Source organism: Myotis yumanensis, unplaced genomic scaffold (genome assembly GCF_028538775.1).
Source record: "Myotis yumanensis isolate MYYU_CA2020_CCGP unplaced genomic scaffold, mMyoYum1.0.hap1 SCAF_10, whole genome shotgun sequence".
NCBI lineage: Eukaryota > Metazoa > Chordata > Mammalia > Chiroptera > Vespertilionidae > Myotis > Myotis yumanensis.
In genome coordinates this window covers 54,687,880-54,700,462 of record NW_027223761.1, presented here as the reverse complement: position 1 = coordinate 54,700,462, position 12,583 = coordinate 54,687,880, and the positions used below count along the sequence as shown (strand labels likewise).

The following is a 12,583-nucleotide window of genomic DNA, read 5'->3' as shown; positions in this document are numbered from 1 at the left end:
CCCTATCTCCCACCACTCCCTGCCTGTACTAACCTCCAGCCGTAATGAATCATGTCCAAAAGTAACACACGCTCTGTTCCACATATTTGCACATTTTGTTCCTCTGCTTGAAATGCCCTTCTCTTTTCCCTCACACCCACTCTCAATTCCACACGTCCCATCCATTTCCTCCTTAATCTGCTGGTTTAGCTTAAACATTACCTCCTCCAAGAAACTTCCTCTGAGTATCTAGGTCTCAATTTACTACATCTATACTCATTTAGCCCCCTCCCCATAAATTGCACTTACCACATTATAGGGCAGTTGCCCCTTTACTAGTCTGTCTCCCCACTAGTCTCTGTAGTCTTACGTCAATGTCTGGCATATGGTAGGTGCATAACTAATGTTTGACATATGAGTGAAAGAGTAAATGGGAGAGAGACAGTTCAGCTTCTGACTGGGATGTGGTAAGGGGCACAATCAGATGATCTCCTCCCTTGGGACTTCACTCAAGAGTTCCACGTTTTTATTCCCAGAATGTCACTAACATAGAATGTCAGTGAGAGATTTAAAAAAAAAAAACACAAAAAACAGAGATAGGAACAGGGAAAGTATGTGGGACCACCAACCAAGAATAGCAGAGACCCCTTAGTATAAACTGACCTTCCTATTGTTCCATATGGAGCCAGGTTACTGCTGAAAGGAACTGAGGCCTGGAGACACCTCCTCCCACCCCAGGTCATTCCAAAGCATAATCTAGGCACAGGTAGAGGCTGCCTCACTTCCCTCTTGCCCATCTTTCAACATCATTTTGCTAACCCCACTGAGCCACCCCTATTAAAAGATCTCTCAAGCTGATCTCTTCACTCTTCATGAGGAGAGCAACCCAAACGAGTCATCAGAAACGTTTGTACCCATTTACCAGCCTGTCACCCACCAACTCCTGTTAGGTGAAAGGGAAGCAATCTGGCTGATCTGGTGGTGTAGCCAGCCATTGTAAGCCTGTTCTGGACCTTGGCCTGGTATTGTTCACAGGGAGGTCAATGGCTCATAAAATGCATGCAGATTCGTTCCCTCAGGCCCCATCTGTCAATTGGACCTGGGTGCTGGATGCCTTGGGGCCAGGGGTCTTGGTTAGACTCACGCATTTCCTGAGAGCTTCTCTGTTCTGGCCCAGGAGGCCAGGACCCAGCAGTTCCAAGATGGGCTTTATAGATTCTCCATAGATGGTTTGGGTTAAATAAAAGCACCACACACACACACACACACACACACACACACTAAAAATCCTTACGTTCTACCTTCAGTTCTGCCAGGAAATCTGATCAAGAGGGCAGGTCCCAAGGCTCCTGATGGCTCAGACCAAAGCACAGGGCTCAGCGGGAAATGCTCCAAGTCTCCAAATGCATCCATGCCCCTCCCTAGAGGTTCTCACTACAGCTGCTTCGAGTTCTTCCTTTTCCTGCAGGGAAGAAGCCACCTAAACCATGAGAAGGAGATGTTTGCCCAGGACCACCCTGAAGTGAACTCCCTGGAGGAGGTGGTGAGGCTGGTGAAGCCCACGGCCATCATAGGTAGGAGGAGGGAGGCAGCTCACTGCCCAGCCCAGCTAACCCTCTTGATTGCAGGTGGAGACTGAGGCTCAGCAAAGAGGCATAAGTGGCCCATGGAAACACAGCTCTTTCCCCTATCCCATGTCTAATTCAATACCAAGTCTTTTATTGAGTGACTACTGTGTAAAAACCATAGAACCAAGGCATCAAGGGGCTTAAAGATGCGGTTGTACAGTACTGTGGAAGAGCGCAGAGCTGGTCTCTCTAACCAGGATGAAATGAGCATTCCTTCTCTCAGGCGGGGACCCTGGCATCCATCCCTGTATGGCAGGAGTAGCCTACAATAAAGGACAAGGTCCAGAAATGCCTTCACAGGTGCACCCTACCTGGGTATGGACCTGAAGTAGACCAGTGGTCCTCAGGGATCAACAGGAGGTCTCAGCCAGCTCAACCAGAAGGACCCTTTTCTCTCTGCTCCCCCCATCCCTGTGTCAGATGCCATCCCCAAGACTCATGAGTCTTTCATGTTGCACCTCGTTCCCCCACCCTACCACCAGGAGGGGAATGGGCTGTTTATACAGAGTAGGCATCCCCACTACCCACCTTTTCCCCTGTAGGTGTTGCTGCCATCGCAGGAGCCTTCACGGAGCAGATTCTGAGGGACATGGCCTCCTTCCACGAGCGCCCTATCATCTTTGCCCTGAGCAACCCCACCAGCAAGGCCGAGTGCACAGCTGAGAAGTGCTACCAGGTCACCGAGGTCAGCAAGGAGTCCTTCCCTCCCCAGGCTGAGAGGACATAGTAGCAATAACTATGAGTAACCCTCTGAGGGTGAAAAAATGTCCCCACATTGCTGATGAGCAAACTGAGGTTCAGAAAGACAAAGTAACTTGCCCAAGGGCACAGAGCCAATAAGGAGTTGGAGCTGACCCTCAAACTCAGGTCTGACTCCAAAGCCCAAACTCTTCCCATTGAGCTACACTGCTCACGGTTCTTCTAATAACACAGAGCTTTGACCAGAATGCAAGGTCACATACATAACTGTCACGTCCTGGGTTGGCCCTCCCAGGAGGTGACAGGTGAAAAAGGTACACTTTCACCTCTCAGCACTTTCTTGGCTACCAGGTAACAGTGGGGCTAATATCATGAATGAGTGCAGTGTGCTCGGCACGATGCTGAGCATTGGGGAGAGGATGAAGGAAGGCCCAGCATTGAGACATAAGACTAGGCCACCACTGCTGCCCGAAACCGATCTCCAGTTCGTCTCTGACTTTCTTCCTGCCTCCAGGGCCGAGGGATCTTTGCCAGCGGAAGTCCTTTTGAGAACGTGACTCTGGAAGATGGCAGGACCTTCATTCCGGGCCAGGGAAACAACGCCTATGTGTTCCCTGGAGTGGCGCTGGGAGTCATCGCCGGCGGGATCCGGCACATCCCAGATGAGATCTTCCTCCTGACAGCAGAGGTATCACTCTCAATCCTCCCAATAGGACCTATGGTCTACCCCAGGTCTTACATGGGGCCCCCCAAAGATTCCTCCTCTGGTCTCTTCTGCCCACCAGCTGACAACCCTGGCAATGGATACCAAAGGGCCTGGACCTCAAGCTTCTCTCAAAACCACTGTGAGGCTTGAACTTCTCTCTAAACACACACAGGGTTTTTAATGGGGGGAAAGGAAATAGTCAATGGGAGGGGTGCCAACAGGGGGCGCTGGCAGTAAGGAGACATACCTTGTACTGCTCCCTGGCACCCAGCAGTAGCCGTCTAGATGCCTAGTACAGAGGAGATGCCACCTATGATGTCTGAAACTGTGGGCCTGTGAACCATGACAGGCAATGGGTTCTTCCAGCCCCGGGTCTGGGCCACGTCACTGGGGAAACTGCTGGCAGAATAAGCCCCACTAGGGCAGCTGTCTGTAAGGAAGGGGATGGGCTGCATGTCTGGTTTGCCTGCTCTGAGTACCCGGATCTTGAGCACAGATCTAGAGGCATGGGATGCCCCTGCTCCAGGTATCTCCCTAGAAAAGCTCCCAGAAGCAATCTTTACTAGACACAGTGAAAACAATGAAAGAATTCTTTAAGAATGACAGCACCCTTCATAATAATGCTCACTGATAATTACAGTTACAGTTATTATTTATCAAGTGCTTCCTAAATGTTGGGCACTTCACATTTAACCTGACTCTGAGGCATAGAAATGTCTCTGTTTGTGCCCACAAGCTCCAAAGACTCTACTTGATCTCCGAATCCACTCACACCCCCTCCCCATGGCACTGGAGAGAGACCAAATGCAGCCCTGCTTGGCCCCATTCCTGAGTCCCACCAGTTACCACCAGGTTTCTTCTTCCTATGTCTTGGTCTTTGAGTGTCAGCTCTGTGTAGCCATGCAGAGATGTCTCCTAGGGTTTCCAGCCTCCCCCAAACTATGTGACACTAGCTACAGCTTTGTGCTGTGGTTCTGTCTCCCGTATTCTGTGCTTGTGTTTCTTCTCATTGCTAGTCAGTGGTGGTGGTGTGCCCTATGGCTGTGGGCAGGGCTGTTTGAAACTCCCACTGGTTGGAAATAGTCAGGTCCTGCTTGAAGTCTGCCTGAAAGCAAATCCCCCCATTGTGCAGAAACATGGTTGCTAGAGCCTTCCTGTGTGACCTGGGAGAGGAGTCTTCGGTGTGATGGGTTGGGCTTGTTCTGGGAAGGCGGGAACTGAGCTTCTTCCTCTTGGTTCTCTCTCCCCAGAAAATTGCCCACGAGGTCTCTGAACATCATCTGTCCCAGGGGAGACTGTACCCACCACTCAATACCATCCGAGACGTGTCTCTGAGAATCGCCATCAAAGTAAGGAGAACCCTACTCCCTGCGATATGGGTAGTGAGGCTCATCCACTGTCTCTGTGACTTCAGAAGGACTGAGGGGGTGGCAGGCGTGGCGACAACCCGAGCTTCTTGGGCTGCACTGCATACAGCCCAGAGGCTGAGTGACAAACTCCTGCCTGCAGCTCCAGCCCTACCCCCAACACCCACTCAGGCCAGTTCTGGGAATGATCCTGACTTTCCACTCAAACACCAGGCAGAAAGACCATCAAAGTCCGTAGTTTTGTGGACCGGAATGTGGGTGGAATTTTTTTTTAATGAATCATAAGTACCCATTTATACAGAAAGGTCAACTTGCATAGCATCATGGAAAGAGCTCAAGCAGTGGGGTCCCAGCTCTTCCAATCAGCAGCAGAGTCACCTGGGGCCAATCATGTCACTTCCCTGAATCTCAGTTTCCTCTTTTTTCCAAAGGCACCAGTAATTCCTCTCTCCCAGAGTTCTGGAAAATTTTGAAACAGAATTCCACACTCAGTGCCTTCCTGGCCAGAGTAGGTGTTCATTCCTTTCCTTTCTCTCAGAATGAGTGGCCATGGTCTGATCAGGTTCATGGAACATTTCAAGGAAAAGTTCCACCCTAGAGACCATGCAGAGATGATAGGTTTTCAAAGAATCAGAACATGGTGCAATGAACATTGACCCAACATTGATAACTGTTGAATCTAGATGATGAATACATGAGGATTATTATACTATTACTTCTATTAGTATATATATTTTACATTTTCTCTAATCAGTTTTAAAAATAATTTCAGAAAATGCATTGCACAATAGCGTCACTCCCCATGACTTGTCCAGTGCAGGGTCCAGAATCAACCCTCATGACCAGCATTCCAACTCAGAGTCCAGCTGTCCCATGTCCAGTTTCTTCCTTTGGGGATATTTGGATTAACAATGCTCTTCTGAAGCCAAGTATCAAACCCAAAGAACAATGCCCCGGCTGTTCGTCCAGTTCACCCCATTTGGAGGGGGTAGTATCAGGTACTGAACACTTGTACCTGTTACCTAACTTTACCCTGACACCACTCTAGAGAAGTGGTGTCACTTTACCTCCACTTTCCAGATGAGGAAACTGAGGCTTCACAAGGATAATGTCACTGCTGAAGGCCCTTGGGCATTTAGAAGCAGAGGCAGACTTTAGTGTAAGACTTCTTTAAAAAATATATATATATATATTTTTTTATTATATATATATATATATATATATATATAATAAGAAACATGCAAATTGACCATACCTTCACTACACCTTAAGCCACGCCCACCATCCAATTAGAGTGACTATATGCAAATTAACCCAACCAAGATGGCGACCGGCAGCCACGGAGCTGGAGCAAGCAGGAGGCTTGGTTGCTCCAGTGATGGAGGAAGCCAAGCTTCCCGCCTGCCGCAGTTGGCTCTGAGCTCCACTGAAGGCAACAAAATTTCAATTATAGAAGATAAATAAACCCCAGATACCTGCTTTCAGCCGGCCGTGGCCACGGAGCTGGAGTAAGCAGGAGGCTTCCCTCCTGCCCACCCTGGCCTGCTCTGAGCTCCTGTCAAGGCTACAAAGTTTCAATTATAGAAGGTAAATAAATCCCAGAATAAAAAAAAGAAAAAAAGGAGAGGCTGGGAGCTTCTGTCACTGACGGGCTTGGCCAGCCAAAACGGCCCTCAGCCCCTCACCCAGACTGGCCAGGCAACCCAGTGGGGACCCCCCCAACCCTAAAGGGGGTGTGGCCAGCCTGAAAACAGCCATCAGCCCCTCACCCAGGCTGGCCAGGCACCCCAGCAGGACCCCCACCCTGATCTGGGACACCCTTTAGGGCAAACCAGCCAGCCTCCACCCATGCACCAGGCCTCTATCCTATATAATAAAAGGGTAATATACAAACTGACCCTAACAGCAGAACAACTAGGAATGACTGGTCACTATGACATACACTGACCACCAGGGGGCAGACGCTTAATGCAGGAGCTGCCCTGTGGTGGTCAGTGCGCTCCCACAGGGGGAGCTCTGCTCAGCCACAAGCCAGGCTGATGGCTGCCAGTACAGCGGTGGTGGTGGGAGCCTCTCCCGCCTCCTCAGCAGCACTAAGGATGTCAGACTGCAGCTTAGGCCTACTCTTCGCTGGCAAGTGGACATCCCCTGAGGGCTCCCGGGATGCCAGAGGAATGTCTGATTGCCAGCTTAGGCCCAATCCCCCAGGGAGCTGGCCTAAACCAGCAGGTGGTCATCCTCCAAGGGGTCCCAGACTGCAAGAGGGCACAAGCAGAGCTGAGGGCGCCCCCCCCCCCACCCCCCCCACCCCCCCCCCACCGAGTGCACAAATTTTTGTGTACCGGGCCTCTAATATAGATAGATAGATAGATAGATAGATAGATAGATAGATAGATAGATAGATATTGATTTCAGAGAGGAATGGAGAGGGAGAGAAAGATAGAAACATCAATGATAAGAGAATCATTGATCAGCTGCTTCCTGCCTGCCCCCACACTGGAGACCAAGCCCGCAACCTGGGCCTGTGCCCTTGACCAGAATTAAATTGGTGACCCTTCAGTCTGCAGACTGACACTCTAGCCACTGAGCCAAACCAGCTTAATAGTTTGAACAGAAAACTCAACATCTTTCCTCTCCAGTGGCTCCATGGGTCCCAGCTCATGAGCAGCACACACCTGGTTCTTTAGGGTATATTCCCTTCCACTGGCCCCCAAAGAAGAGTCCTTAGGCAGGTTTCTCCTTTGATCCAGGTCCTCAGCCAAACATCTTTTTCCCTAGGTTCTTGACTTCGCGTACAAACACAATTTGGCCTCCTACTACCCGGAGCCCAAGGACAAGGAGGCTTTTATAAGATCCCTGGTCTACACTCCAGACTATGACTCCTTTACACTGGACACCTACATGTGGCCCAAGGAAGCCATGAATGTTCAGACAGTCTGATGCAGTCCCAGAGGCTGGTGTGGGGCTGGATGAAGCCCAGAGTAAAATAACACTGATAATATAAATGGATTCCAAAATGGCCATCCTTGTCACTGTGTTTTTCCTTTGAACTTTGTGGTGTGAGGGGAGATGCCCGGGCATACGGCAAATAGTAAATGAGAGCCTTGTCCCTACAGGCCCTGAGTTCACTTTTCTATAACCCTCCTCTGACCTCTTTCCAAAAAACTTCCTTGTCTATCAATGGCTATATTGTCTAGCCCTGGTGGGAAAGCCAGAATCCTGCTAGAACTTCGCTTTCCAAGATCACAATAAGGCAGGACAGGTATGTGTCTTCAAACAAACAAAACTCAATCAGAATCTTCCTCTGACTTCCGTTTCTCCATGAGAGGTCTGGGAATCACTCTTTAACATGTGGATATGGCTCCAGTACTCGGGACCCAAAATTGGACTGTGATCAATCTATCTACTCATCAAAATTGACTAGTTAGAAATAAGGCTGGGAAATCTCTTGCTAATTTTGAGTTGCTATGGATACTTCTGATCAAATGAGTTCAATAAATCCTCTTGAATACTTATGGGGCCCACTCTGCAAATCTCATTTTGCTAACTGTCATTACCATATTCTTGAGCCTTTCAGAGTTCAAAATCTAGTGAAAGAGATGAGATATGGACACAATTCATTTTGCTGCAAAGCATAAAGTGGTAAGTCCATGAAAGAAGTGCAGGTAATGGTCGAGGGTGCTCAAAAAAGGGAGAGGATACTTCCTACGAGAGCAGAAGAAAAGGCTTTAGAAGGAGCAGTGTTTGCACTAAGTTCCAAGAATGAAGGATGGTGGGGACAGCCACTGGCCAGAAAGTGTGACCCACCCATCAGGGAGTTCAATCTCAGTTGGAGGAATACACACCCTTCGAGTGGCCAATGGATGAGGGGGCTGACTGGCTGGAGGCAGTTCACTAACTAATCAGCAATGATAATTGCCCTGTAAGTTGCTGAGTAATACACATTCCTTTTTGGTTATTACTAAAAGGAAAACCAGAGAAATGTGGGTGCGGAGGGTCAGCAAGCCAAGGAGGCAGAAGGAAGTGAAGTACTGAGGGAGGAGCACCATGGGGAGTTCTGGGAAAGACTTGATTTCATTTTCCTGGCTTTGGAACACTCTCTCTTCCACCCTCCATACTCAAATAATTCAGCAAACCAAGCAGTTTTCTTTTAGAATGGTGTCAGTCTGTCCTGTGTGTTTCTTAAACTGAGTTCAACTATAGCCTTCAATCCTCATGTTCATCAGAGTCTACCACGGAGCGGGGGACAAGACTGCAGCCCCTGCAATCAGTGACTCTAAATTGTTAAAACCTATTGGGATGGTAGTTTCCAACCTCTAACTTCATTGTAGAACAAAGAAAACAATAAACCATGATTAGGGACCTACCACTGTCCACCCCTATGTGTAGAAGATGCCAAAGAATAGAATAGCACTTCTCTCCCTCTCCAAAGCTTTCTCTCTTTTTTCCTTCTCTCATCCCCCTCCAATAAATGAGTTTAGAAAGTTCATAGGATGCAAGGTCAACATACAAAAATCAATTGAATTTCTATATACTAGCAGCAAACAATATAGAAATAAAATTCTATTCACAATAGCATCCAAAAAATACTTTAAGAGTGCAAGCCTTATACACTGAAAACTACAAAACATTGCTCATAGAACTTAAAGAAGATCTAAATAAATGGAGAGTGTACTATGTTCATGAATCTGAAGACTCCATATTGTCAAGGCTGCAATTCTCTCCAAACTATCTATAAATTCAACCCAGTAACTACCAAAATCCCTGTAGGATTTTTTGTAGAAATTGATAGGCTGATCCTAAAATGTATATGAAAATGCAAAGGACCTAGAATTGCTAGTTTTTAAAAAAAGAACAAAGTACACTATCCAATTTGAAAACCTACTATAAAACTACAGTGATCAATACTGTGTGTCATGTAGATCAATGGAACAAAATGGAAAATTTACAAATAAGCCCTTACATTGATGATACTTCGATTTCTCAACAAAGCTACCAAAATAATTCAATGAGGTAAAGAATGGTCTTTTGAACAAATGAAGCTGAAACAACTGGATATTGAAAGAAAGAAAGAAAGAAAGAAAGAAAGAAAGAAAGAAAGAAAGAAAGAAAGAAAGAAAGAAAGAAAGAAAGAAAGAAAGAAAGAAAGGGAAAGGAAAGGAAAGGAAGGAAAGGAAGGAAAGGAAGGAAAGGAAGGAAAGGAAGGAAAGGAAGGAAAGGAAGGAAGGAAGAAAGGAAGAAAGGAAGAAAGAAAGAAAGAAAGAAAGAAAGAAAGAAAGAAAGAAAAGAAAAGAAAAGAAAAGAAAGACTTTAGACATTTACCTTATACCATACACAAAATATTAACTCAAAATTGATCATAGACCTAAATGTAAGAGCTAAAAACCATAAAATTTCAAAAGAAAATATAACATAAAAATCTTAGTGACTGATTAAAAGCATGATTTATGAAAGAAAAATTGATAAACTTTACTTCATCAAATTTTAAAACTTTTTCACTTTGAAACACACCAATAAGAGAAAAAAAAAGCAGCAAAATATATATTCTTTTCAAGTGCACCTGAAACATTTTCTAGGATAAACCACATGTTAGGACACAGAACAAGTCTCAATAAATTTAAAAAGATTGAAATCATATCAAGCATCTTCTCTGACCATAATGCTATGAAACTTGAAATCAATCACAAGAAAAAAAAACTTAAAAACACACAAAGACTTGGAGACTACATAACATGTTACTAAGCAATGAATGGGTAACAGGAAGATCAAGGAATAAATTAAAAGATACCTTGAAACAAATGAAAATGAGAATACAACAACTCAAAATCTGTGGAACACAGGGAAAGCAATTCTAAGAGGGACATTCATAGCATTACAGGCCTATCTCAAGAAACAAGAAAAAGCTAAAATAAACAACCTAACTTTATATTTCAATGAACTTGAAAAAGAACAACAAAGCCCAAAATGAGTACAAGAAAAGTAGTCATAAAGATCAGAGCAGAGGAGAATCGAAGATGGCGGCATAGGTAAACACCAGAGATTGCCGCCATAAACAACCACTTCAAAAATACAACTAAAAGTCGGAACGGACATCAACCAGAACCACAGGAAGGCTGGCTGAGGAGAGACTCTTCAACTAGAAGGAAAAACAACAGCATTCCGACGCTCAGAGGAGGCGTAGTGTGGAAAATTTAAAGGTACGGCGGTGCGGTGGTGAGGTGGTGCGCGCGCAAAGCGGGCTGGCGGCTGAGGGCGCGGTTGTCGTTTTCAATCAGGAGTGAGTCTCAGACTCTGGGCTACAGATCCGGGCGAGTCTCTAGGGACCCAGACTCAAACGGGAGAAGCGGGACTGTCTGGCTACGGCCCCTCCGAGGTTTGCAGCGGTTGTGGGGACAGAGAGGCAGAGCCCCTGGGGACGGACTGAGAGCGGCCATAGCGGCTCCCTCCCCCCGCCCTGTTGAGCCCGCCCCGCCCAGGCCCTGCGCACAGCCATTTGCCAATTGCCTCAGGCAAAGGCTGGATTAGCGCCTCCCCAGAAGACAGACGTTTTCCGCTCAGCTGATTCCTACAGCCAGTCGGCCTGGTGGTCAAATCCCTCTAGTGTTAACTACAACAATTAAGGCTTGGCTAGAACAAGACTGCGCACAGAGACCACAAGGGGGTGCACCAAGAAAGCATAAAAGATGCGGAGACAAAAAAACATGACAGAAATGGAGGATATGGAGCTAAGAATCGCGATTTTGAGGGCTTGCCATAAATTTGTGCAGAGCCTCACGAAAACTAATGAGACCCTCGATGCTACGATAAAGAAATTAGAAAGTAAGCATACACGGACTGAAATAAAGAATATTATACCCAATAGCAGACCAGAGGAGCTCAAGAATCAAACCAAAGATTCGACAAAAAACACCCAATTGGAAAAGCAAAATGAAAAAAGAATCCTAAAGTGTGAAGATAGTGTAAGGAGCCTCTGGGACAGCTTTAAGCGGACTAATACCAGAATTATTGGAGTGCCAGAAGATGAGAGACAGCAAGATATTGAAAACCTATTTCAAGAAATAATGGCAGAAAACTTCCCCCACCTGGAGAAAGAAATGGACTTACAGGTTCAAGAAGCGCAGAGAACCCCAAACAAAAGGAATCCAAAGAGGACCACACCAAGACACATCATCATTAAAATGCCAAGAGCAAAAGACAAAGAGAAAATCTTAAAAGCAGCAAGAGAAAGAGGCTCAATTACCTACAAGGGAATACCCATACAACTGTCAGCTGATTTCTCAACAGAAACTTTGCAGGCCAGAAGGGAATGGCAAGAAATATTCAAAGTGCTGAATACCAAGAACCTACAACCAAGATTACTTTATCCAGCAAAGCTATCATTCAGAATTGAAGGTCAGATAAAGAGCTTCACAGACAAGGAAAAGCTAAAGGAGTTCACCACCGCCAAACCAGTATTATATGAAATGCTGAAAGGTATCCTTTAAGAAGAGGAAGAAGAAGAAAAAGGTAAAGATACAAATTATGAACAACAAATATGCATCTATCAACAAATGAATCTAAGAATCAAGTGAATAAATAACCTGATGTACAGAATGAACTGGTGATTATAATAGAATCAGGGACATAGAAAGGGAATGGACTGACTATTCTTGGGGGGAAAAGGGGTGTGGGAGATGCGGGAAGTGACTGGACAAAAATCATGCACCTATGGATGAACACAGTGGGTGGGGAGTGAGGGTGGAGGGTGGGGTGGGAGCTGGAAGGAGGGGAGTTATGGGGGGAAAAAAGAGGAACAAATGTAATAATCTGAACAATAAAGATTTAAAAATAAATAAATAAATAAATAAATAAATAAAAAGAGCAGAGCAGAAATAATAGTCTAAAAAGAAAAATACAAAAGATCAATGAAATCAAGAGTTGATTCTTTGAAAGGATAAACAAGATTGACAAACCTTTAACCAGACTCATTAAGAAAATGAGAGGACCCAAATAATTAAAATCAAAAATGAAAGAGGAAAAATAAAACTGACACCAAAGAAATACAAAGGATTGTAAAAAATATATATATATATTACAAACAACTACATGCCAGTAAATTGGACAATCTGGACAAAATGGATACCTTCCAAGAAATATACAACCTTCCAAAACTGAATCAAGAAGAATCAGAGGATCTAAATAGACAGACTGCAATTAGTGAAATT

At 45.6% G+C, this 12,583-nt stretch overlaps 1 protein-coding gene across 1 annotated transcript in view; it reads left to right on the top strand.

Annotated features, from left to right (window-relative positions):
- Positions 1 to 7,400, top strand: part of ME3 (malic enzyme 3) — a 175,223-nt gene extending 167,823 nt beyond the window's left edge. The window contains exons 10-14 of the mRNA XM_070425814.1: positions 1,448 to 1,553; positions 2,150 to 2,292; positions 2,821 to 2,994; positions 4,263 to 4,361; positions 7,158 to 7,400. Coding sequence (XP_070281915.1) covers positions 1,448 to 1,553; positions 2,150 to 2,292; positions 2,821 to 2,994; positions 4,263 to 4,361; positions 7,158 to 7,319 — 684 coding nt within the window. The 3' untranslated portion in view covers positions 7,320 to 7,400. The remainder of the gene's footprint in view (positions 1 to 1,447; positions 1,554 to 2,149; positions 2,293 to 2,820; positions 2,995 to 4,262; positions 4,362 to 7,157) is intronic.
- The last annotated feature ends 5,183 nt before the right edge of the window (positions 7,401 to 12,583 follow it).